The sequence below is a fragment of the Momordica charantia genome (assembly GCF_013281855.1).
Source record: "Momordica charantia cultivar OHB3-1 chromosome 5 unlocalized genomic scaffold, Mcharantia_2.0 BLBB01000005.1, whole genome shotgun sequence".
Lineage (NCBI taxonomy): Eukaryota > Viridiplantae > Streptophyta > Magnoliopsida > Cucurbitales > Cucurbitaceae > Momordica > Momordica charantia.
Window position 1 is genome coordinate 24,191,393 of NW_028275163.1, and position 25,351 is coordinate 24,216,743.

At 35.9% G+C, this 25,351-nt stretch overlaps 6 protein-coding genes across 8 annotated transcripts; 1 reads left to right on the forward strand and 5 right to left on the reverse strand.

Moving 5' to 3' along the window:
• The first annotated feature begins 858 nt into the window (after positions 1-858).
• On the forward strand, positions 859-4,155 carry LOC111014987 (laccase-17). Its single transcript, XM_022289874.2, has 5 exons — positions 859-1,039; positions 2,140-2,536; positions 2,624-2,752; positions 2,833-3,792; positions 3,930-4,155. Exons 1-5 carry the CDS (start codon positions 908-910, stop codon positions 4,058-4,060), a joined length of 1,749 nt encoding a protein of 582 aa, XP_022145566.2. The 5' UTR covers positions 859-907; the 3' UTR covers positions 4,061-4,155.
• Positions 2,075-6,192, reverse strand: FHL (far-red-elongated hypocotyl1-like protein). Of its 2 annotated transcripts, XR_015790873.1 has the most exons (4): positions 6,007-6,192; positions 4,684-5,318; positions 4,407-4,536; positions 2,075-4,305 (listed from the first exon to the last, which is right to left on the reverse strand). XR_015790873.1 is itself a non-coding variant. In XM_022289875.1 (3 exons), the coding sequence occupies exons 1-3, from the start codon at positions 6,042-6,044 to the stop codon at positions 4,463-4,465; spliced, it is 747 nt and encodes a 248-aa protein (XP_022145567.1). In that variant the 5' UTR covers positions 6,045-6,192; the 3' UTR covers positions 4,340-4,462. The 2 variants fall into 2 exon arrangements, 1 of the variants encoding a protein (XP_022145567.1); XM_022289875.1 differs by lacking the exon at positions 2,075-4,305 and having other exon boundaries at positions 4,340-4,536.
• Positions 6,193-7,968: 1,776 nt separating this feature from the next.
• LOC111015119 (DHHC-type zinc finger family protein) lies at positions 7,969-10,920 on the reverse strand. 2 transcript variants are annotated; one of them, XM_022290043.2, is made up of 7 exons: positions 10,481-10,918; positions 9,886-9,978; positions 9,706-9,807; positions 9,439-9,516; positions 9,229-9,327; positions 9,041-9,136; positions 7,969-8,566 (listed from the first exon to the last, which is right to left on the reverse strand). In XM_022290043.2, exons 1-7 carry the CDS (start codon positions 10,751-10,753, stop codon positions 8,459-8,461), a joined length of 849 nt encoding a protein of 282 aa, XP_022145735.1. In that variant the 5' UTR covers positions 10,754-10,918; the 3' UTR covers positions 7,969-8,458. The 2 variants fall into 2 exon arrangements, with proteins under 2 accessions (XP_022145735.1, XP_022145736.1); XM_022290044.2 differs by lacking the exon at positions 9,706-9,807 and having other exon boundaries at positions 10,481-10,920.
• Positions 10,921-12,226: 1,306 nt separating this feature from the next.
• LOC111014964 (laccase-17) lies at positions 12,227-14,892 on the reverse strand. Its single transcript, XM_022289847.2, has 6 exons — positions 14,681-14,892; positions 14,447-14,598; positions 14,103-14,347; positions 13,875-14,003; positions 13,005-13,700; positions 12,227-12,829 (listed from the first exon to the last, which is right to left on the reverse strand). The coding sequence occupies exons 1-6, from the start codon at positions 14,795-14,797 to the stop codon at positions 12,414-12,416; spliced, it is 1,755 nt and encodes a 584-aa protein (XP_022145539.1). The 5' UTR covers positions 14,798-14,892; the 3' UTR covers positions 12,227-12,413.
• A 2,338-nt stretch (positions 14,893-17,230) lies between these two features.
• On the reverse strand, positions 17,231-19,219 carry PCS1 (Eukaryotic aspartyl protease family protein). The gene has a single exon (XM_022289856.2). It carries the CDS (start codon positions 18,973-18,975, stop codon positions 17,620-17,622), a length of 1,356 nt encoding a protein of 451 aa, XP_022145548.1. The 5' UTR covers positions 18,976-19,219; the 3' UTR covers positions 17,231-17,619.
• A 4,800-nt stretch (positions 19,220-24,019) lies between these two features.
• Positions 24,020-24,909, reverse strand: LOC111015082 (uncharacterized). Its single transcript, XM_022289997.2, has 2 exons — positions 24,567-24,909; positions 24,020-24,283 (listed from the first exon to the last, which is right to left on the reverse strand). The coding sequence occupies exons 1-2, from the start codon at positions 24,839-24,841 to the stop codon at positions 24,145-24,147; spliced, it is 414 nt and encodes a 137-aa protein (XP_022145689.1). The 5' UTR covers positions 24,842-24,909; the 3' UTR covers positions 24,020-24,144.
• Between the last annotated feature and the right edge of the window lie 442 nt (positions 24,910-25,351).

Sequence of the window (25,351 nt, forward strand, 5' to 3'; positions counted from 1 at the left end):
TCTACTCGGAACCCGACAGGTCCGACATGAGAGAAAATATGTAACCGCCGGTCGTGTGTACTGTCGGATTCCCCACCTATAAATAGAGGGCCTCATTTCACGCTCAGGTATGGAATCTCACCTCGAACTAAATACGGAGTCCGACCTGACTTGAGCGTCGGAGTGTCTACTCTCTTGTGCAGGTCCACTCTTGTGTTCAGGTCAAACTAGAGACCGCGTTCGAGCTAGGTCGTAAAGTGTCATTGTGCAGACCTTTGCATAAACAGATTCTATGTTTGAATACTCCATCCTCGCTCACTTGTTGTGTAAAAAAAAAAAAAAAAAAAGTATTGAATGTTAGGTAGTAAAATAATATGCAGGAAGAACTATTTTTTTTTTAATTTTTTAAAGTTAATTAGAAACTGTATGTATAGGTACGTGTATATATCAATTGAATAGAAAATGACTTAAGCTAAAATAGATGTCTACAAATGAAAAAAGGGACAAAAGAGGACAGTGGGACAGAGAAAATTTGAAGATGAAATTCCTTAACTTTAAAGAAATACAAAGGTAGTACATTAATTTCTTAGCTTAATGATGGGTTTAATTAATTGTGTGAAAATTAAATAAGAGACTTTTGAAAAGGGTATAATTTTGGTCGTTAATCCTTCAGATTACCTGTAATCAAATTCAGATAATTACCTTCAAAACCCATTTTAATTAATTACTTAGTCAACACTCTAAAATTAAACTTGACCAACATAGCTAAAAAACATTTGGGACACTTGGGAACATGGGAGACTCGAGAGAGAATTATATTTCCACCAAATTAGATATTCTACCTAATCAAAATTAAATTTCTCTATATATTAAACCCCAATTTTCCCATCTTCTTCTACACCAGAATTATATAGAGAGAGCTACTTCCATGGCTGCCCTCCAGCTCCAGCTCCAGCTCCACTTGCCTTCATCAATGGCGGCTCTGGCTGTGTTTCTGTGTGTTGTGTCGTGTTTCTTGCCGGAGTTTGCATTTGGGAAAACCAGACACTACACTTTCCATGTATGTCATTTAATTTGATTTTGCTCCTAAAATAAATTTGCTTTGTTTTGTTTTTAGAAATAACAAATGGCGGCTCTCGTAGTTTGTAATTTGTTTTTTGTTTCTTGATTTTCTTTAGATTACAATATTGGATATTTGACTTGTTACTAATATTTCTTTTAACTACTTGAATAAGTTGAATTTGTTTTCCTTTTCAGAAATATTTTTTGAAACTAAAAAATGGGCTATGACTAATTGAAAATAAATAACTATTATAGCTAAATGTTTAAGTCTTTTTTTAATCATTTAACATTAGTCTACAATGTATGATAAATATTTTTTATAAAATTAAAATGACTTAATAATTTTGAGTATTATGTTTTTAAATGTAAAAATATTTAAAAAAAAAAAAAATATATATATATATATATATATATATATATTAAGAATTCCTTAAGACTAACCTAAACACACCGTTACAAATGATCAAAGCAAGCATAGCTCAGCTATAATATTAGCATATATCTCCAACTCGATGTTCTATTCTTACATGTTGTACTAAAAAAATTTGATGGTTACAATCGTATTTCTATTTCATTCTCATGTTTATATTTTGAAGGAAAAATCACCAATAATAATTCCTAAATATATTCCTAATTATCCTTTCTTAGAAATAAATTAAGACTGTAAAAAGTTAAGAAAACAAAAAAACAAAGTGTAAACTGAAATAGAGAAATTGTATTTGAACCAAATACGAAATACTTCTATTGCATTTTACACATTTTTATTAAAATAATTAAAATAAAATTTTGGTTAGGTGTTTAACAAAATTTTAACTTTTTTTTAGTACAACAAATCTACGTGATTAGAGATATGGGCCAATTATTACTAAATTAATGACAACAAATTTTTTTTTTTTTCTAAAGTCGCATCCCACATGAATAAATAAACTTTAAATGCTTCCTCCTAAGTAACTCTTCTACTTTTTATTACTAAAAATTTGATACAGAATAGAAAGAAAATATAATAAAAGGTATTCAATTTTTTAAATAACTATGAACCCTTAAATTTTTCACTTGCATTTATTAAATAATTTATTTGGGTGGGTTTTCACTTTTCAGATCAGGTACCACAACGCGACGAGACTGTGCCACACGGTGAAAATCCTAACGGTGAACGGGCAGTTACCGGGTCCGCCATTGGTGGCGAGGGAAGGCGACAGAGTTCTGATCAAGGTCGTGAACCACGTGGCGGAGAACGTGACCATCCACTGGCACGGCGTCCGGCAGCTCCGCACCGGGTGGGCCGACGGCCCGGCCTACGTGACCCAGTGCCCCATCCAGACCGGCCACTCCTACACTTACAATTTCACCGTCGCCGGCCAGAGAGGGACGCTCCTCTGGCACGCCCACCTGTCCTGGCTCCGAGTCACCCTTCACGGCCCCATCGTCATCCTCCCCCGCCGCAACGACTCCTATCCCTTCCAGAAGCCCCACAGAGAAATCCCCATCATCTTCGGTGAGATTATAGACGCCAATTTCCACCCAAAGATCGTCGTCGTTTTCCCTTTTCTCCACTGATTCGAATCCGGTTTTGAAAATGCAGGGGAGTGGTTTAATGTTGACCCAGAGAGTGTGATTCAGCAGGCTCTTCAGACCGGAGGAGGGCCTAATGTTTCTGATGCTTACACCATTAATGGACTCCCTGGCCTTCTCTATAATTGCTCTTCTAAAGGTACCCACTAGCCACCACTCTAATTTCAAAGAAATTGTTACTTTTATTTAGGCTCTGTTCTTGCCATTTTTTACTTTCAGATACATTTAAGCTCAAGGTGAAGCCGGGGAAGACTTATTTACTCCGATTGATCAATGCTGCACTCAACGACGAACTCTTCTTCAGTATCGCCAACCACACCATCACCGTCGTCGACGTCGACGCCGTCTACGTCAAGCCCTTTGAAACCGACGTGGTGCTCCTCAGCCCGGGCCAGACCTCGAATGTTCTTCTCAAAACTAAACCAAATCTCACCAATGCCACCTTCTTCATGGCGGCTCGGCCGTACGCCACCGGCCAAGGCACATTCGACAATTCCACCACCGTTGGAATCCTCCAATACGGCCACTCCTCGGCCGCCGTGCCGGCGAGTCAGATTCCGAGTCTGCTGCCGAATCTTCCCGCAATTAATGACACGAATTTCGTGGCGAATTTCTCCAGAAAATTACGGTCTCTGGCCAGTGAGAAATTCCCTGCCAATGTTCCCCAAACGGTGGACAAGAAATTTTTCTTCACCGCCGGACTTGGAACCGCCCCCTGTCCCAAGAACGCCACGTGTCAAGGACCCAATGGCACGAAATTCGCCGCTTCTGTCAACAATGTCTCTTTTGCCCTTCCGTCGACGGCGATTATGGAGGCCTATTTCACGCGGCGGGCTAATGGGGTTTACCGGACTGATTTTCCGGCGAAGCCTCTGTTTCCGTTCAATTACACCGGGACGCCGCCGAATAATACTTTTCTGAGTAACAGTACGAGTTTGGTGGTGTTGCCGTTTAATTCGAGCGTGGAGGTCGTTTTGCAGGGGACGAGTATTTTGGGTGCGGAGAGTCACCCTCTTCATCTCCATGGATTTAATTTCTTCATCGTTGGGGAAGGTTTTGGAAATTTCGACCCGAATAAGGACCCAGCTAACTTCAATCTTGTCGACCCGGTTGAGAGGAACACCGCCGGCGTCCCCGCCGGCGGCTGGCTCGCCTTTCGTTTCTTCGCCGACAACCCAGGTGAGGTGTCTCCGATGCCCGTTCAATGACTTAATCATACACAAAATTCCTTTTAAAGTTAAAAATTTTATTCGACATAATCTCAAGTTTAAGATGTAATAAAAAGTTTTTATTTTTTATTTTTGGTTGTGAAACAGGGGTGTGGTTTATGCACTGTCACTTGGACGTGCATACGAGCTGGGGGCTGAGAATGGCGTGGATTGTCCTCGACGGCCCGCAACCGAACCAGAAACTGCCGCCGCCGCCGGCCGATCTTCCAAAGTGTTAAGAGACTTTTGATTTACCAAATTTTGCTTGTGTTCTTCTTCTTCTTGGGTCTTCTTTTTTAACTTAATAATTGCGATATTCTTTTCTTCCCCCCTCTTCCTCGTGTGTTTCCTTTTTCTGTTTGCTTCACAACAAAGAAGAGCTACTTGTTTGTATAATATAGCATCGGCCAGTTTCTCTTTTACCCAAAAATTACTTCCAAATGAATCTGTTTTTTTTTTCTTCTTTCATTTCATTTTGCTGCCTCTGTTAAGTTTTTTGATAGAGAAGAGAAACTCTATAGTTAAACATGCCATTTCCATCATATAATTATCGGAATATTCGCTTCGTTATTCATAAAGACTCACCACATGTTTGAAATATATACATTTGGGTTGCTCGTATTCGAACTGAGCAATCACGGCTACAGCATCAGCATGGAAAAGTATTGCTCAAATTCCTGATCGATGGTTGGGGTCATTGCTCTTGATTGAGCTTCTGCATTGAGAGAATGGATATGATTCAGTATGTGGCAGACTAACACGAAATTGGGAAAACAGAAATAAGATCAGAAAAATGAATGCACATGTAAACCAATTTACTTCAGAAAATTAAAATTCTTATGGATGATTATGTCTTGATTACCGTGGTTTACGCCCCATCGTCCCGACGAAAGAAGGTATGTATTCTGGTTTAACCCGTTCGAATAGAAAAGTTCCTCGAGTTCCTGGTCTGTGCATTGCTCAATGTCATCATTTCCATATTCTGCACAATTGTATTCTTCTTGGTTATCCAATTCTAGCATATGCTCCTGAAGTTTGTGGATCGTTTCTATTCTATTCTCCACGAACGCTGCTTCCTGTTCGGTAGAACTCGATTCCATTGCCGTTGAACTTTCAAGAGAGAACTGGGTGCTTTCAGAACTTGCACTGCCGCAACTGATAGATTGGGAGGAAGAACTATCACAACTCGGTTCAAATTTTGCCCCACGAAACACAGATGTGGCAGAGTCAGCCTCTTCGCTTAAGCTATTGCTATCTTTTGATGACCCGGGCCTTGATCCCTTGCCAAAACACATTACATTCGAATTCCCCTTTATGAATTGTACATTCATGTGTTCCGTTTCGGGTTCGCCACTGTACGGGAAGGCAGACTTAGAAGGGAAGCCTTCACTGCAGTGTTTATGCTTCGGTGAAGGCAAGCCCAAATGTTCAGCTGGCAGCTTTCTCTTCTTGTTCAAATCAAAAGGGTTGTTCCGGAGCTTAGAAATCACATAGAAGCTGCAAAGTAAAAATCGACATACTTAAATCGAACAAGAGACCATCAAGACAAAAGCTGCAATCCTCCATCAACTTAGATGCAAGACAGTAACTACAAGAGATGAAGCAGCAAACATTGACAAAATCACTTCGTAATTATCTGAGGAGTCAATGAAATGTTTAAACATAAATCAGAATAATAGTGAATATAATACCATCTTTGGGACAGATTTTGATAAGCAGAAGAGTTCCAGCAACCAAAACAAGGTCTTAGAACAGCCGCTCGTCAAAAGGGGCTTATAACTCGTAGAAATCCGATATTACAAGTTTTCAATCAGTTCAAAATTTTGCTAAAAACAATAACAAGTCGATCGATATCAATAAGGCAGAATCGCAGACCCCATCAGTTGATTTAAGGAAATAAAGAAATCAGACTTCCGTATACGATTGTTCTTTGTTTCCTGATTGGATTATAGTAACAGCAACGCTAATAAAAACATTAAGCAATGCAAAAGAATTTAAACCCATCTCGATCCCCATCCAACATTTCAGTAATTACACCGCCATAAAAAGCAGACCTACTTTAAGAAACCTTCCCTCAATCAAACAAAAAAGAAAAAAGAAAAAAGAAAGTAATCACTCTTTTAACAGTACAAGAAACAGATTCCGAAACTGATAACAAGAATCTGTAAAAACCCAGATGCAAAACCTGTTGATTTCAGCTGGGTTCCCTTTGGTCTCCTCCATTTCGCTCCCGAACAGACACAGAATCGCAAATCCAAACCCAAAACCCAAAACCCAAAACCCAGAAATAAAATCGAAGAAACTGGAGAAGGAAGAAGCGAGAAAGCTGTGAATTTGGAGGCGCAGATGCTTGAGGAATTGAAAAGTGGAAACTTACTGCAGCTATATGATCCGAAGAAAAAGGAAGAAAGTGGGGAAGGAAATTGGGTGTGATTGGTGCGCGCCCACTGAGTCAGAGTGAGACAGAGACACGTCCATTTCGGGTTCACGTGGGTGGCACGAGGATATTGCTTCCTTTGCCCCAAAATCCCATTCGCCCATTCCCCTCATCTTTCTCCCAAGTATTTTTAAAGATAATTCTTGACAGCTACTACTTCCGGAATTTATATTTCTTTTTTCCTTTTTTTAGAATATTACATTACGGATAATGTAGGGATAATTATGATGAATCATCCATGACTGAGTTTCTTAAATACCAAACCGACGAGTCTTGCCAACATTAACGGTTGTTAAATGGGTAAAGCATCTCATTTATTTCCTCTTTGAGGATTAGATTGCCATCTCTATATTTATTGTACTTATACTAAAAAAAAAATAGATGGATCCTCCACTCCTATAATTGTTGAAAAAGAATTTGAAACGTTAAAATATCATTTTAATGGAAAGTACAAAGGGTCTAAAATATAATATATTTATTATGAAATTCAATTATTACATGTTCGTTTGATTTAAAATAATTGTGGTTGGACTTTGAAGTTTTGTTGCTAAACTCGAACCAATCTTTTTTAGTTCAAGTGCCAATCATTTTAAAACACGCACAAAATAAGAACACTAAAAACAATAAAAGAAAGGAGATTTTTTTTTTAAGTACAAAATTCAATTATTACATGTTGGTTTGATTTAAAATAATAGTGGTTGGATTTTGAAGTTTTGTTGCTAAATGAAGACAACCTAGAGAAAAGTATAATTATCACTTGAGTTATCTTTTCAGTACAACTCTTTATAGGATTACAACAGTTAGGTTCAAAGTTCCATAAACCATTAAAAATTCTTGATGCCTCCTAGGTTCGAACGTTAAGGCTGGTGTAGGTACCCGAGGGATAGGAAAGCAAAATTCCGCCTCCCAATTATAAAAAATATAAATAAATGTAATGCATAAGAATAATAGGTGTTAACAATAAGGATTAATGTTATTCTCTCAGACAAAATAAAAAATTTACTAAACTTTGTTAAACCTAAGCATAACTCAACTGATTTAAGTACCTATATCCAATTAAAAAATCATGACCCTACATGTTGTACCAAAGAAAGTAACAGGCCCTCCTCATTTTAAGGACCAATCCATTGCATCTTTGCATCTCTGGCAAATGTGAAGAGTTTGTTTTTTTTTTTCTTTTTAAGGAAATATGAGGAGTCTCTCTTTTAATTTTAAAAGGTGGTTTTTGTCGGTCAATCTCATTCTATAAATGTCGTATTAAGAAAAGAAGAGAGACAAAATAGGAGCCCTTTCTTTGAAATTATACACAAGTAACCCCCACCAAATATTTAACAATTAAGAAAACGAGATGCAAAAATAATGAGCTATCAATTTTTTAATGTATTAATGTAGGTTGGAATAATCCTCGTGAGCTAAGTATTTTCCACCTTTTAATTAACATATCTAACCAACCAAAGCAATGAATAATCAAAATAAGAATATAGAACAGAAAAGATGTCTTTTCAAAAAGGGAAAATATTAGAAACAGATTATCTCCTTTGATGTGGTGGATTCTGGCTTCATAAATCCTCTATTCTCTTTATTTTTCTTCAGAAAAAAGAAAAACTGGTAACTTGAACTTTGGAGCATTAAAGGCTTAAGCTTCAATAAAAAAGAAGCATAGATGGAGAAACAACTAAAAACTAAGCAGAATATAATGTAGAGCCACAATTAAGAAGGGAAAAAAAAAGATTACATTTTATCTTAATTGCAATTTACCTCCATTTTTTGTTACAAGTTACAGAGCTACAACTACAGAAAACAATTTGTTAGCGTGGTGAAAGAACTCATGTACATAAAACAAAAAGGAAAAAAGAACTGGCTTCGTCTGTGATCTCTCTTTTCTACGTTAACCTATAAACTTCATTGTTCTGCATACCCTAACATCAATGGGTTTTCTGAAATGCCAACAGGAAAGGATAAATCATACCCGGAACGGATTAGCTGAGCTCTCGATGTCGACAAGGAAAAGGTTGTGACAGACAACCTCAGTAACTCTCCGACGTGTCATGGCAGTGAACAGTTAGAATGCTGTCTGAGATTTGGGTTCTACAAAACACCACCACTCTGCTGAAGAGCTCAGTAATTATGAATCCTTAGATGGTAATTGAGAGGAGCTTATCTTGTTCTTCTAAAACAATGGGGGATGAAACTTCCTTCTTCACATTGATGCACTACTAGATTTGTCATAGGCTGTACGGAATCGAAGACCAGAGCCTTTATGTCGTGATGTGGGACATATCCAGCTCAATAGATTTGGACCAAGAATCTGTAGTTATGAGATAGAAAAGATCAGACAGCATACAATTAAGACTCTTTTTTGATCCTGGACAGTCCTACATTCAGTTATATTTGTAAAAGTTTGTGTTCAGAAAACCAGAAGTACAAAGTTGGAAGGTCACCAGCTGATACTACATTTAAACAGTCCTGTCTATTAAAAAATTCATGTGTCCATGAAAGCCAACTGACAACGTATGAGTTCATTCTAGGTTGTACAGTCCAATAAATTTCATGTTCAAATGCCAAAAAATGACAGCCTGGCAACTAAGTTAATACATTATTCAGTTATTATGTTACATTTTCCACGCTTCATGATCAGCATACATCTCGAGCCTTTTCTTTTTCTAGGTGTCAAAACAAACATTTAATATAGAGATAGATGACCCTAGGTTGTTTTAGGACACCGGTGGTTTCTCTCTTATAAAAAAGGGCAAAATGGAGGAAGGGGAACTGTATTAAGTACCGTGGTAAGATTCTCAAAGGCGCCAAGATCATATGGATGGGAATACATATTCCCACCTTTCTCCGCGAGCCACATGGCTCTTACTCCTTCATGATACTACAAAGCAAACAAAATTCCTGGTAAATCTGCCTAAACCACAAATTCGCTGCCAATCTAACTGACAAGAAACGTAGCCTTTCAGAACTAACCTCTATTGTAGTCTTGTTGTGTGAAATTAGGTAAATGTGCCAACCTAAAAGAACACTTAAAGCCATACATAAAGGGAATAGCAACAGACCAGAAACAACCTGTATCAGAGACAATGGGCAAAGTAACTAATATGAACCAAACACAGGGATGGAAAAACAAGCATGAAGAGTTCCAAAAGGAAAAAAAGCCAGGACACAGTATGTATTTACATATACAGTCCTAAAAGAGCCCCCAACTTCCTGCTCATCCTTAGGAGGATCAATTGTAAGACTTCCAATGAGTAATACCTGAAGATTCAGCAGACAATAAAACAATTTTTAATACCATGACGCCTGCAGGCAACTACATAGATAAGTAAAACACAGGGCAAGGAATTGGGCGAAAAGAAACAAAGAAAAAATTAATTGATTGAACAAGTAAATAAGCTAATAAAGTGTAAATAGAGAGTCTAAATCACATTGCATTTAATGACTTACCAGGGAGTAGATACATGCGACTACAGCATACACGACAAACACGAAGAACACCTTATAGTTTTCATGGCCAACGCAGTTATTTATCCAAATGCAATGGTGGTCCTTTACAGTTTATGAACGTCCTTCAGCACAAAATCTACAAAATAAAATTATGGGGTATTATATAAAAACTATACGTACCATTCGCAAAATGCATCTTTTGCAAACTCGGCAATGATGTGCACGAGGAGGCTTATATTGAGCACACTTTTGGCAGTATCTCAGGTCACCTCCCTGCAATGTAATCGATAAAACTCAATCCTTAAAAGATCATAATAATGAAATCGAATTAATCATTATAGATTCTATCAAGTTTTCTTCATCAATTAGTTCTGTTAGTATGAAAATGAATCACCTAAACGCTAATCAGGCTCTATGAATTCGTTCCTTTTGTATAATTTTTGCAGATCAAGATGTTTCATAGAAGTATACAATTGATACGCTAAGTTCCTCCTTTCCCGACAATGTGACGACTAATTCGTCAATAAGAAGAGAGAGAGAGAGGTCAAACTTGCCATAGCTAACAACAAAACTATGGCGGTGACTAAATTTTTTAAACTTCAATTCCAAAACCCGTTCAAAATGAGATCAAAGGAATAAGATCTACGACAACGATATTCCAAAATATTCCAAATCATACATATTTTACTCGGTGAAAGATTCGTAATGACCAAATTAAGCAAAAGGAAAGATGAAAGCAGTAGTAAATTGAAAGGCAACACCAAGCATTCGGTACCTTACGCTTGATCTCATGAATAGGGCTTCCGGAGTCCTCAATGTCAGGCATATATGTCGAAGGGACCCGACCCGGATCTGTAAAGATAGCGAGGGCGTAGTTGATGGTGCACATGAGGGCCACGGCGGTGAAAACGACGGCGTTCATAATTCCGGGCGACGACGTGAGGCCGAACCACCGTTCGATGAAGATGAAGATTGTGGAGAAGTAGATCAAGGAGATTGCCGAGACGACGACAGCCACAGGAGGAGAAAAATTAAAGCCCCGCTTCATCTTATTGGGAAGCGGGTGCAGGAGACCCACCGGCGGCTCCGGCGAGGAAGGGGAATTCTTCCGGTTGGAATTGCGAGGTTCAGAAGCAAGCGACCAGCGCTTAAATGTAGAAAGTCCAGCGGCACCGATAGCTTGCGTTTTACGAATTTGGGCCTTGGTTTGTTCCTCTAACGAAAGCGTTCCCCTTTTAGGTGGGTACTCATCAGTAAATTAATTAGTTTGGAAGCTTATTGCGTATGGTAATATAATATTTCCATTTGTCAAATATTTCAAATATATATTTGAAAATAACACAATGATATTACATATATCTTTAAATAACTTTCTCAAAAAGGAAAAAAAAAATCATACATTTAAATAATGTATAAGGTCGTCTTAAAATAAGAAATGTCATTCTTTTATAATTATTTCTTTTGGGTCTCTCATTTAAGTTTATTTTATTTTCTATCAACTTTTACAATATTCATTTTAGCCTACAAATTTAGAAAATAATAATTATATTGGTCCTTATGAATTAAGGTATATCATAACTTTTGAATGTATACATTAAAATATATATTTAAATCAACCTACCTAAGTTGATTGACAGATATTGATTAGGTTAATACTATATCACGTAATAATAACAGCAAAATTGTGTTTAAGTAAGGAAAATTTAGGAAGGATGGCCCAACTTTTTTAGTCGGAAAAGATGTTGAATTGTGTCATTGTGAGTAGACGTTTTAAATATTGTTGTTGGAGGTTTACAAAATTTATATCTTTTATCCAATATCTCACGCAAGAAAATTAGGATACTTTTAACCTATTTTTAAATTGAAATATAAACCAATATAGAAATGAAGAAAGAAATTCTGGATAAAGTGATTGCTGAAAATTTAGACTGTTTTATCATTATTATTACTAATTTAGAAAATCACTTATGACATATCTTTGACTCGTAGAAAAAATATGGAAGTCGTTTATCTTTTTGGATTGAGTAATCTTGGTACCATATCCATACAATAATTTTAGATCACCTAACTTCTTCTTTTTTTTTTTTTTTGGTTTTGAAAACAAGATTACACCTAATTTTAGAAATTATAAAGAAGTTTATTTATTATTATTTTTTTATTTTATTACAACTGAAGAAGTTTATTAAAGTGGTAACAAAATTAACCTAACAAAAGTTAAAAATTCAATAGTAGAAGAAATCTACAATAAAAAATTAAACAAAAGAAAAGTTAAGAACCATTGTTTTTTAGCTAAGGAAATTAACTAAACTTATATCATGTCTAAAAATTTGTGATCAAAACTATTATGGTATGATGTAAAATTCATGAGTAACAGATCAATATGGTGAGTTCAACTCACCCTTACATATTGTACTGAAAAACACTTTAGAATCTTAGGAGTTAGGAGATTCCAACTTTGAGACCAGTTATTGATATATTAATATTTTAGTTAGACTAAAATTAGTAATAATGGTTTTCATAATTGGACAACAATTTTAAGTTGGGAATGAATAAAAAGTTCAAAATTTGAATTATTACACTCGTTCAATTGAATTGAAAGGAGAAAATTTCAAAGCTACAGAAGAACCACTGAAAGAAAACCTCTCCACCAAATTTCCTATTTCTAGTTTTCCCTTCGGGAATGTCTCCGATCAGAAACAGAGAAAATTTTAGCATTTGGGCAGATCGGAGGGCGGCGGCGGCAGCTTCTGATTCGGCCGTTGACCGTCGTTGACAATCCAGGCCATCTTCAGTCCCCAGCTTGTGTGGACTTCCAGGTGGCAGTGCATGAACCAAACCCCAGGATTGTCGGCGACGAACCGGATCGCCACCCAGCCGCCGGACGGAACGCCGACGGTGTTCCTCTCGGCCGGGTCGGCGAGGTTGAATTTGGGCGGGTCTTTGTTCGGGTCGAAATTCCCGAACCCCTGACCCACCACGAAGAAATTGAAGCCATGGAGGTGGAGCGGGTGGCTCTCCGCAGCGATGATGCTCGTGTCCTGCATCACCACTTCCACGGTGGCGTTGTACGGCACCACCGCCACCTTTGTTCCTCTGCTCACCATTGAGTTTTTCGGCGCCGTACCTGCAGTGCCGAGGCAAAGATTCTAAACTTTACCTTTGACAACTAAACAGATAATTAAAAATAATAACAATAATAAGATGTCAATTTTTTCATAATGGTCAACAAAGAGTATTTTCATTTTTAGAATACTTATTAAATACTTTTAAATTGGCTGGCTGCGCCAGTGAATGCGTACCTGTGTAGTTGAATTTGAACGGCGGATTGGCCGGAAAATCGGCGGTGTAAACGCCGTTAGATTGATTGAAGAAGTGGGCTTGAAGAAGAGCCGTATTTGGCTGCACGAACGTGACATTATTAATGGACGCCGATAGCCTGGTGTTGTTGGGGCCTTGGCAGGAGCGGTTCCTCTGGCACGCCTGCAGCCCCAAACCCACCGTGAAAAAGAATCTCCGATCAACCCTCTTCGGCACTTTCGCCGGAAACTTCGAATTCGCCAAGCTACGAATCTTCCTGTTAAATCTCATCGAAAAACTCGTGTCATTGAACCGGGGAAGTGCCGGTTTCATAAGAGGAAAAGGCTTATTTTTCTTCCCCTTCAGATTCGACAGGGCCTTAGTGTTGGTGGGTTCATATTCGAGTAATCCGGTGACGGTGCTGTTGTCGAAGGCGGCCGGCGCGGTGGCGTAGGGCCGGGCGGCGATGAGGAAGGTGGCATTGGGGGCGTTGGATTTGGTGTGAAGTAGCACGTTCATGGTCTGCCCTGGAGAAATGAGAACGACGTCGGTTTTGAAGGGCTTGACGTAAACGGCGTCGGCTTCGACCACGGTGACCGTGTGGTTGGCAATGCTGAAGAAGAGCTCCTCGTTGAGTGCCGCATTTATCAGTCGGAGAAGATAGGTTCTGTCTGGCTTTACCTTGAGCTTGAAGGTATCTGCAGAAACATTTCAATATTGACGTCAAAATCTTAATGTCTGTATTTAAACTTTCAGTCTACATTTATGTTTGTTAAAGTCAGATTAGACACCGTTCTAAAATTTTTGTAACCATTTCTCGGTAAATTTTGGAGAAGTATTAGAAATGGGAATGAAGCATTAATTCATAGTACCTTGAGCAGAGCAATTATAGGAGGGGCCAGGGAGGCCATTGAAAGTGTAAGCATCAGAAACATTTGGAGCACCACCAGTTAGCATGGCTTGGTTGATGACAACCTCAGTATCAGCCTTCCACCACTCCCCTGCAAAATCCCATTTCCCCATTCGAATAAAATCAAATTTTCATCACTACCCAGAAGAAAAGGAGATTCAAATTATCAACATTTCAACACAAATCTTACCAAAAATGATGGGAACTTCTTTAAAAGGTTGGGGAAAAGGGTAAGGCTGGTGGGTTTTGGGGAGAATGATCAATGGGCCATACACAGTTGACCTCAGCCATGAGATGTGAGCGTGCCAGAACAATGTCCCCCGCTGCCCACTCACTGTGAAATTGTACACATAGCTCTGCCCTGTTTGGATTGGACACTGTGTCACGTATGCAGGCCCATCCGCCCACCCGCTCCTCAGCTGCCGCACCCCGTGCCTGAATGCACATATGTCGTAATCTATTAACTTAAACTTTCAGGTCTAACGAATGATTTATAAGGTGGGGATGAAATTAACTTTGTTAGTTGATGCGTACCAATGCAGGGATATATTGTTTCGGACGTGATTGACAACTTTGATTAAGAGGCGGTCACCTTCCCTGGCGATGATTCTAGGCCCCGGGAACCGCCCGTTAACGGTGACGATTGTCTTCGTTTGGCAGAGCCTTGTTACATTCTGCAATTGTATCTGCAAAGAATTTGACAGCAAAGTTAAGAGGAGAAGGTTGCATAATTTGGTAATGCAAAAGGTGAAGAATAATGGAGCTCACTTGAAACTTGTAATGCCTGGTGATTCCTGCATTGGCCATGGGAGGAAGCAGACAGAGAAGAACAGAGAAGGCAGAGAAGAAGAAGAAGAAGAAGGGTTTTAGAGAGGCAGAAGCCATTTTTGATGGGCTGTTCTTGATTTCCTTTTTGGTTCTGATTTTGTGGGATTGATGGATGGATGAAGAGAATGACAGAAAATGAGTGTTTTTTTATAGGAGGAAATCAATGGGTTGGGTTGGTTAATTAGGTGATTTAACAACACTTTTTTTCTTTTTTTTTTTTTTCTTTTGGGTATATTTTATGAGTCTTTCAACCTCAACTTGTAGCTGCTGCTCAAGCTTTGTTTTAGAGTGAAATTGAAGGTTTGGTTAAACCAAAATTCATTTTACATTTTCCCCAGAGATATTGACTTGTCTTATTAACAAGCTATTTCATGTCCACATGAAAAAACAAAACAAACAAATTCAGCAGCACACCACTTTTTTTTTCTTTTAATTCTACATTTATTTTAATGATTCTAGATATATACTATGATCTGATTCATATTTATATAGAATGATCAATTTCAAATTTAATTTTTTTATGTTGACAAATTTGAACTATTTATAATAGTTCATATTTTAACATGAATAATTATCCTCGTTAATTTTTTTGTCAAATAGGATAAAAAAACGCAGAAAAGAAAATGTTTTAAAAAATGTCACAATCATTGAGAAGATAGATATTGACCGGTTAGCACATTGAGTATTGTTCTAACTCGATTGAAATAATAAATATTGGAATTTTGATTTCTTAGAGTAAGAAAAAATGTTTGTGAAATTTTGTCATATAAGAATAATCAATGAATATAAATTTGAGGAAATGGAATTGGGTTGGGCTATGAGGCAGCCTTCAACCTCCAATTGGTGGCACCTTCCAATCAAAAGCTAAGAAGGAATATAATGTTTTAACCAACTCCAAGGCTGCAACCTCTGGTGGTTCTTTGATTTAAACTCTAATGGAAGTTTCATATGGCTATTTTGTTAGTTGAAAAAATGACACACATAACTAAATAATTTGACACATTAATATTTTCATACTAATATAATTATGAATGTGAGTCCATTCAATCATATTTGGGAAGAAATTTCAAAATAATCTTTTGTGATACCACTTATTACAATAAAATTGTCATAATTCCACCTAATAAATCTCGTTTTTATGAAAATAGTTGGCTCTACTTACGTACCATATATCTTTTTTATTATTCAACGGGTGTAAGATTAACTCAAAGATTTCTAATGAATTCCACAACTATATTAAAGTCGACAATGTATATCTTAACGAATCGAACAATATTCAAATCGACGACTAATCCCAACTATGAAGTTGTGAGTTCGATCCCCACCCTCACCCACACATATTGTACTCAAAAAGAAAATCGACAATTAAAATAATTTAATTATTATTTTATGCTAGCATCTCGTTGTATGCATTAAATGTAGCGATTGGGTAGAATTATAACTTAAAATTTAAAGGCATAATTATTTCTTTAAAATGACTAAATAGACGATACGGATAACAATTTAGACTCACTGTGAACGACGGGGAGTCTCCAACCCCGTCGGCCCAACCCTATCCTAGCCCATCCCAAAATTTTTAATAACTGTTTTTATTTATTAATGTTTATATGATTATATCCCATCAATGGGACATTGACTTTAATATCGTTAAGAAAACCAACAAATTAATTTCGGAAGTAATTTTAAAGTATTACTTTTTTAATTTGGACGATGAAAATATGACATATCTTCAAGAGACGAATTTACGAAGGTTGAGAGAAAAAATTGTTACGTCTATCACAAATCAAATCTAAATCCAATTTTCACTAAATAAATCCTAATTATTTAATTAACTATCATGAGTTGTTCATTGGCCCAAAGAGATTAAAGTTAATTAAGAGAATAGATTCAAACCCCATATTCTAAAAATTATTTTCGAAATAATTATATTTAAAAAATCAATTTATTTTCCTACCAAATTTGAAAAAAGTCTTAATGAAAGTAATTAAATATTTGTTTAAAATTAATAAATTAAAATAATAAATAGTATAATTATTAACTTAAGGATGCTAATATTTGTTATATAACATTTAATTACAACCTTTTAGGAAAGCAAAAAAGCTTAAAACTCTTAACTCACAATTTCACTAAAAATTTGAAATGGGTGAGCACCGAGAATAAAATTCTTGGTTACTTCCTTTTTCTTTGCTACACCCCAATTATTAGATTTAGTAGGTACAATATTTAAGATTCAAAGTTACATCTATAATTTTTAAAATTGTCCAAATTTCAAACATCGAATAAATGAAGCCTTATATACATTATAGATGCGTGTTTAGAATTTCTATTGTTCATTAAATTTCTAAATTTTTCAACATAGTCTCGTGGCATAGATGTAATACATATTAATATTGGTCAAAACCTCCTCTGAGTCTCTTGATTTGTTAGGTTACTTTATTGAATTTTTCAATATCTGCATTAAATGTTTGGCCATTTGTGTCACACAATATATATTGTCTCAAAAAAAATATTATAAATAGTTCATATTTTACTTCGCATACATAAATATATGTTATTACATTAAAAGCTCATGAATATTTAAAATGTACAAGAAGGAGAGGGAGGGAAAAAGAAAAGAAAAGAAAACTGTCCTTACACGTGGCGACATCGCATCTCACTCAAATTCACTACACTGGTCGGATCAAACTTGCTTTTTCTATATCACAGATGGCGGGGGGGCCCACATACGGACGGTATTAAAAGCGGAAGGACCACCATAATAGCATGGACCTACGGACTACACACCAAAACCCGTAAGATTTTAATCAATATCACGTGCTGAGTTACCACGATAGTTAAAACGCCTCCATCAAATGGGCTACGGAGTGGGCCCGGGTTATTTACAGGCCCATACCCAATTTCTGACCCGCTAAATCGCACCGAATCTCCGCCAAGCCGATCCGGGACTTCTGTAGATCAAATTCCATCCACACGTTTTGCTGATGAAGATGCCCGATCACGTACGCTTCCACGCCGAGAAGATCCGAGTTTCCGAATGTGAAACAGTGGATAGAATCGTTTCCCCTTATTTCTCCGGGAACTCGGTACAGAATACGGTCGCCGGAAACAGTCATTTCGGCGCCGCGAAACACCAGCGTCACCGCCGGGAGCGGCGGGAGTCGGGATTGGTTCAGCGGAACCCGGTAGCAAAGATCCATGGCTCCTTGGAAGACGAAATTCGGATCGTCGAGGACCCGAATCGAACCGGCGGTTTGGTTCAGAAACTCGTCCCGGAGCGCGGTGTAAGCCGGTCCGAGAAGGAACGTGAACTGCGTGCCCGAGTCGACCATGGTTTGGCCGGCTCCGGTGTGGTCCGGTTCGAAAACCGATTCCGGTATCGGAAGCAACTTGTTCGAAACTTTGATCCCTTCGAGGTGGACCGTATAAGCGACGCGATCGAAATAAGGTAACGGGGTCGACATTTGGATCAATGGAGTGTAGTTTAACGGAGCCAGCCCCAGCCATGAATAATTAGCATCTCCGAGGAGTAACAAACCGGAAAAATCATACTCCGATATGCAGTAAGAAAACTTGGGGAAACCCATTTGCGAAACAAATGACAAAGATCCGCGATTCATACCCATTAATCCGGTGTTTTTGGCGTCTTCTTCGTTGTTGGAGCTGAAAATTGAATCCATACAACCGAAAACTACATTGGAAATTCCGGAATTTCCGATGTAAAACGTATCGGCGGCAAGATTCCCTTCGGAGGAGGAGGCGTCGGCGTAGGACAGAGTGGCGTGGCAGAGTTGATTGGAATCGCAAGATGCCGGAATCGGAAAATCCCGTGTCTGGTCGGTGCAGGTGGACGAAGAACAAGGGATCGGAGAGTACGAGGATGACCGGATCGGGTTGAATGTGGAGGACGAATTTGAAGAAGAATTCTGTGATTTGTTGCAGTGGAGCCACGAGAGCTCGCTGCCGGTGTCGATGACCATGGTGACGTTCTGCGGCGGCGTGCCCACCGTCAGAGAAACGGTGAGGCTGACGTTATGCCGGAATGGAAGCTTGTCGGGAGATCGCCGGACGGATTCCGGCGGAATCACTTGGGTTTTCAAAGGCAAAACAAGCGCTGGGTTTAAGGAGGAGCAGAGTTTGGTATTCTGAAAGCCACAAATCAGAGTACATAAGAAGAAGAAAAAACAAGATTTGAGAAATGGGCTGTTTGAGAAATTGAAAGCAATATGATCCCTCATTTTCTTTTTTCTCTCCACTTTCTTTCCCGGAAAATTGGAATCCCCCCAACCAAACAGTCCCGTTGGCTCTGTTTTAGTTTACGAGAACAGAGTGTTCTGAAATCTTTGCAGCTCCGAAACTCCTCTTAGAACCTTCTCCCTTACGAAGATCCAACAATTTAAAAACCCAAAAAGTAAAAAAAAAAGTAAAAAAAAAAAAAAAGAAATTAACACTGAGATCTCCTGAGGGTATTCGGTGCAGAAGCACAATGTCTAAGCAAGACGAGACAACTAAATTCTGTACTCTGTCCCATGTATATTGGGCTAGATTTTTTTTTCCTCTCTCCGTGAAGGCCAAAATAGGTATTTTGGTATCGTATTTTAGACGGGAAATTAAAATATTTCATCTTTATAAAAGTAGCAACAATTACGAAAAAAATATTTAATGAGTCGATAAATTGTTTATGTATAAAAATTGCCTACCCTATTTGGGAAATTATTGAGAAAGGACACCTAGGTGTTTCCCTTCATTGAATAATAAAAAAAATAATTATAGTGTAACAGAACAACACATGATGAATTTTTTTTCCCTTGTTATTTAGTAAGGAAGAAATATTAATTAAATTTATGGATCGGTTATATAATATAAAAATATTTCAGTAAGGTGAAAAAAGAAAAACACTTGGAGAAGAAGCGATGCAAAAGCAGAGTAATTAATATTTAGACAAAATTAGTGAACCGGACAAGGCACCGGGTCAAAAGATGCGGATGTTGACACGTGGAAATTTTTAATTAAGAATAATGCCACGTTAATTGCATGCCAGATCAGCAAAGACATTAATTAATAATTGGAAGGATTTTGAAATATTTCTAATTATGGTTTTAGAAGATTTTATCAATACGCGGTTTTTACATAATCAGATTATTGTATAAATGTGTCTGCTACATGTTTGATGTAACAAACAAGCACCCCACCAAAAAAAAAAACTATATTAGTTAATTTGTTTTAAATCATTATATATTCATTTTTTTAATTTTCTTACATTTTCCATTATACATGACAAATTTATAATTAGTGGTATAATATATAGTACAATAATTCTCTCACTCAAAAAAGAAAGAATGGAATTGCTTCTTGTTGGAGCAAAAGTAGAATTTAAAAAGGGAATTATTTTTCCTTTTAGCAAAACCGCACAAAATGAAAATGGATTCTCCATTAAGAGAGATTTGAAAACTTGAAGCTAATAAAAGCTATAACTTCGTCAAATTAACACAATTTTTAATTTATTGAATATTAAAATTGACATTTACCTAATATAAAATAGGTTAAGTTACAAATCAAATTTAATCCCCGAATTTTTATGTTTATGTCTAATAGCTTCGTGAACTTCAAAAAGTTCTAATGAGTATCTGAACTTTTAATTTTGTATCTAATAGCTGTCGATATCGTTTCTTTTGATCATTGGACTTTTACGTTTGTATTTAATAGGTCTATTGATCTAATCAATATTCCTAAAATTTCACGAACTTATTAAGGAGGAACAAAAAATTCAATGTCCTATTAAACAAAAATTTCAAAAATTTATATGTAATAGATTCATTAATTTTTAAAATGTCGTATTCAGGGATCTACTAGACAAAAAATTAAAAATTAAGAAATTTAAATTTCAAGAATTGATTAGACATTTTTTTAAGTAAAAAAAATAATAGATCTATTAAGAACTCAAAATTGAATACTAGATGACCTATTAAACACATTTTAAAATTTAAAGACCTGTTACATATAAATTTTAAAAATTGAGAGACTCAACTTGTAATTTACTATAAAATACCAAAGTAAACTAAAATTAAAAAGGAAATGTTTAAAAAAAATTAAAAAAGAAAAGGGAAATTTGTGAGCCTTGTGGATTGGATGCGAAGGGATAAGATGCATTTAATGGCATTCCCATGTTCAAAGCATGCCTTTTTTATTTTTATTTTTATTTTTTTTCTCCGTCTCAGTTGTATATTAAATCCCCCAGGGCCCAACTATTTAGTTTAAATGATTTCTTTCCCTATTTATTTTGCATTTTTTTTAATTTTTAGGAAAATTTTGAAACCCTCTTTATTTCAATTTATAAAATTTTAAATGCGATATTTAGAAATGGTTTAAATTAATATTATTTTCATGATATTTATGAAACGATGGGTGGATAAGTTGAACAATGAAGGACTTTATCATGTGATTGATCTACTTTAAAATAATTTGAGAAATTGTTTTAATCATATATATATTTTTTACTTATGACATTATTCTTCTTCTTCCCCTCCTTATTTTCTCCTCTCATTTCAAGCCAAAAAAGGATGCCCACATCATTTTAAAAAATAAAAAGTCTACTTAAAAGACTGATTTGGTAAGTTTTTATTTATTGTTTCTTAATTTTTAATAAATTAAAAACAAACTGTTTTTAATAATTATTTCTTGTTTATTATCCTTTTCTTTATTGAAAAAGAAACATAGAGATATTTGATAATTATTTATTATTTTTTACTGAAATATACATACATATATATATATATTTGTTTAATTAAAATTTTAATATGAGGATTTATAAATAAATATTTTAAATTTTTATATAATATTTACTTTTTAATATTTCCTTTATATTTTATAAGTAGGATAAAATAACACTTTTATTTATATTTTGATAAAAACTAGAAACTGGAAAAGAAATCAGAAATGATGTTTTTTTTCCAAATTTCTACAAAACCATTACTAAACGCTTATATTTTTAGAAAATTGAAAATGAGCTCCATTCAACCAGAAAAAAGAACATTTACCAAACTTCCTTTAGTTTCATTGTTAGAAAATTGACGCGGAGGCTAATTAAAACTATTTACCAAGTTTAAGAAGTTAAAATGAGCATATTTTGGAATTTTGGTCATAAGATTAAATGTTTCTTCAAATTTAGGAATTAAGAGTTCGTATTCTTTAATTGTTGCATATATATATATATATATATATATATTTAAAACATTAAAAAAAGTTATGTTAAAAAAAAAAAAAGAACTGAAAATGGAAAGTTAGAGAAAGTGTATATAGAAAAATCTGAAAGATTGGTGGTTTCACATGTGATGCTGAATGGTTTGAGAGCAATGGATGGATGGTGATGGGTCCTTTAATATTAAAGCTATGCTCATATCTCTGATTTAACTTCCCCATTTAAAGGACTGGCCCTTCCCTCTAGGAATCTGTTTCTCCATTTCTTCAAAATTGAAAGAAAAAACTTTCGACTATTCATATAAATCTAGAACATTCCAAATAAATTACTTTACCATTTACCTGTCTGTTCCTATTATTTTAACTCAGAATTAAATGATAGTTATTAGTAACTAAAGTCCATCCAGTAATGTTCTTTGTTCTCGTTTTCAATTTTATTAACAAATTTAAGCATTTGACAACTATTTATGTTTTTTGTTTTCTTAAGTTTTTTAGAAATATTATCGAAATTGTATATAAGTTTTGGAAACAACGAAAACAAAGTTTCTTGTTTTTGGTTCTCATTTCTAATTTCTTTTCGTGTAAATAAAAATATTGGTTTATCATTCTTGCATCCATAGGTGTTGGGGACCAAACAATTCTTTTTTTTTTTAATTAAAAAAGAGAAAATTGAAATAAGAAACGAGAATATTACCAAATGAGTTATAAGTAATTGATTTCAAATTTGTTCATATTAGAAGAAGACGACCCTCCATATCATGAGAGAAGAGATCCCTAAGAGAAAAATGATCGTGAGGTCTTTCAAATGATGTTGAGGGATAGTCCCTAGCAATTGGCATTCCACAATGGTAAAACATACTCGGTAATTTTTTACGATGCGACCAAGTATTTTACTTTTTAGTGGATATTTGTTATCAAGGTTTATGTAGCTATAAATTGAGGAGGGACAAATACAGATTTCAAATACAAAGATTTTCTTTCTACACTACATATCTTTGGACATTACTTCTATAGAAAACCTAAGAACTTTTAAGAAGGTAGTGTGATGTACTATACATTTACAATAATTCACACTCACATGACAAACGCCTTCATAGTATGTTGGTGGTTGATTTGATTTCTCTTGGTCAACAAATTTAATTTCTATTCGTTGAATGAGAAGCCTATTAATTGCAAGTAGAAATTATTATTTAACTAATAATATCAAGAAATATAAATAACCTCTCCACAGTCCACCGTTCGCGTTCTGTCTTGAATCATATTCTTAAGAATGTCTCATTACCTTAAAAATAATATATTAGGAAAATAAAAATTGATATCACCATATTATATATATTTTATAATGCCTATAAATCATTCTAAAAAAACCCTATAAATCGTTTTTTAATTCCAAAAACATCTCTCAATGACTCAATGTATAACACCATAGAGGTGATTGGACGGATTTGAAAATTTGAACCCAAATGAGATATGACATCCTTTTCTAAATAAGTTTCTCTAACTTTTTGCCACATGTAAAATCACGTTTTTAATTTGATTGAGAATATGTATCACTTTAAATAGGTTTGATGGATCTGAAAATATAAAATTACTAGAACATGACGAGATCATGATCAGAATCGCTGTCCAATTTTGTTTGAGAGAGAATCAAGAGGAATTTAGAAACATAGGAATAATTTCACGCACTTGCTAAGAGATGATTTTGAAAAAATAGGTTAGCTCTCATTTGACATAAATTTTTAGGTTAGTACGTCAACAAACTATAATAAAAATTTGTTTTAACAAACATACATTATTGTTTAATATGTTTGAAAAACATCCTTTCTAGATATCGACAATATAGACACATTTTATAACAAATTACTAAAACATGAGGAATATAAACAATTAATTTAAAATTAGAATTATTAAATTATATTTTCGGCCCATGTACTTTTACCTTCATAATATTTTTTTATTCTTGGTACTTTTCAGCAACAATTTAGTCAAAGATAAAACTCAAAACTTTATTAATTTGAAATATGTTAATTACTGTTGAACTTTATTCACTTCGACAAATATTTTATCACAAGCAAAATTGAGAAGTAGATGAACTAATAACATATTTTAATACTTAATTACATTCACATTAATAAAATATGTAATTTAGGATTATATTTAAAACGGAAATTGAAAACGAAATCAAATAAAAACGGAAAAAGTTTATACATTTATTTGTCGACTTGGTTGAGCTTGCCGAGGCCATTGCAACGGGCACAAACGATCTGAGTTTGGTCTTTCCGAGCCGCATTTGCCCTCAGCGCCGCCCCTCCCTGCCGGACAAACCCGGCGCCGTCGCATTCCGGACACCTGCGGAGGAGCACACCACAAAACCACCGCCGCCATTAAAAACCCCTCTTAAACACACATGTTAGTTAGTTGAAGTTTTAATTATTTTCCTTAATGTCCAGAAACTGAAATCAAAATCGGAATCAAATATTAATATTCATGGTTACATCTAAAAACCAATTGTCAGCGATTAACATCAAGAACAGCGACGAAATTCCCAATAAATGTAAAATAGCAAAATAAAAATCAAATGTAATGTTGAATTTATGCGAATTGGGAGTGGAATTTTGCGGTGGTTGCTTACAAATCTTTGCGAGAGAAGAGGATGGGGAAGGCAGTTCCGACGAGAGCGACGGCGAGGGCGCCGGCGATCAAGTAGGTGGTGCCGTCGGCGGAGACGTCTCCGACAGCGGCAACCAGCGTGGAAGTTCTCTTCTTGTTGGCGGTGCTATGCCGGAAGGCCAAGGCCGGCGGTTTCCCGGCGAATTGATTGGACGGCGGAAAAGGGGCGGTGGGCGGCGGCGATTGCTTGATGGGGTCTGCAGAGAAAATGCGTGGAAATGAACACAAGGATGCCATGTTTATTGTTTGGGAACTGAAGAAATTGGATCTGAATATTGGTGATGATGGAGGTTTTAGTTTTATATTTGGTGGTTCGAAATTTGGATTATGGATAAGGCTACGTCGGACTTCAAGTTCTCGCACCTCTGCAGATAAGGATGGCCCACATTCTGGATTTTATGATGTTTAAGGAAAATACTCTAAATTTTGACCAGAAGGAGAGAGTAGATTTTTTCTTTAAAACATGTTTGTAAAAAATTTAGTGGCGAGCTCCATGTAGCTAGTAGGAAAGTATTGTTATGCTAAATTATAAGTTTCAACCTTCAACCTTCAATCTAAGAATGTGTGTGAGTTGAAGATATTGAACTTTTTTGTTTTGTGTTTAAAATATAGTTTGTATAACACACTTATGTTTTTGACGTGTAATAAATTTACACGCGTCGGATTGGGATGAAAGATTGCAGCATGAAACTTGCGGACAAAATAGGACTCCTTCCAATATTAGGTAAGTGAAAAATCTGTCACTTA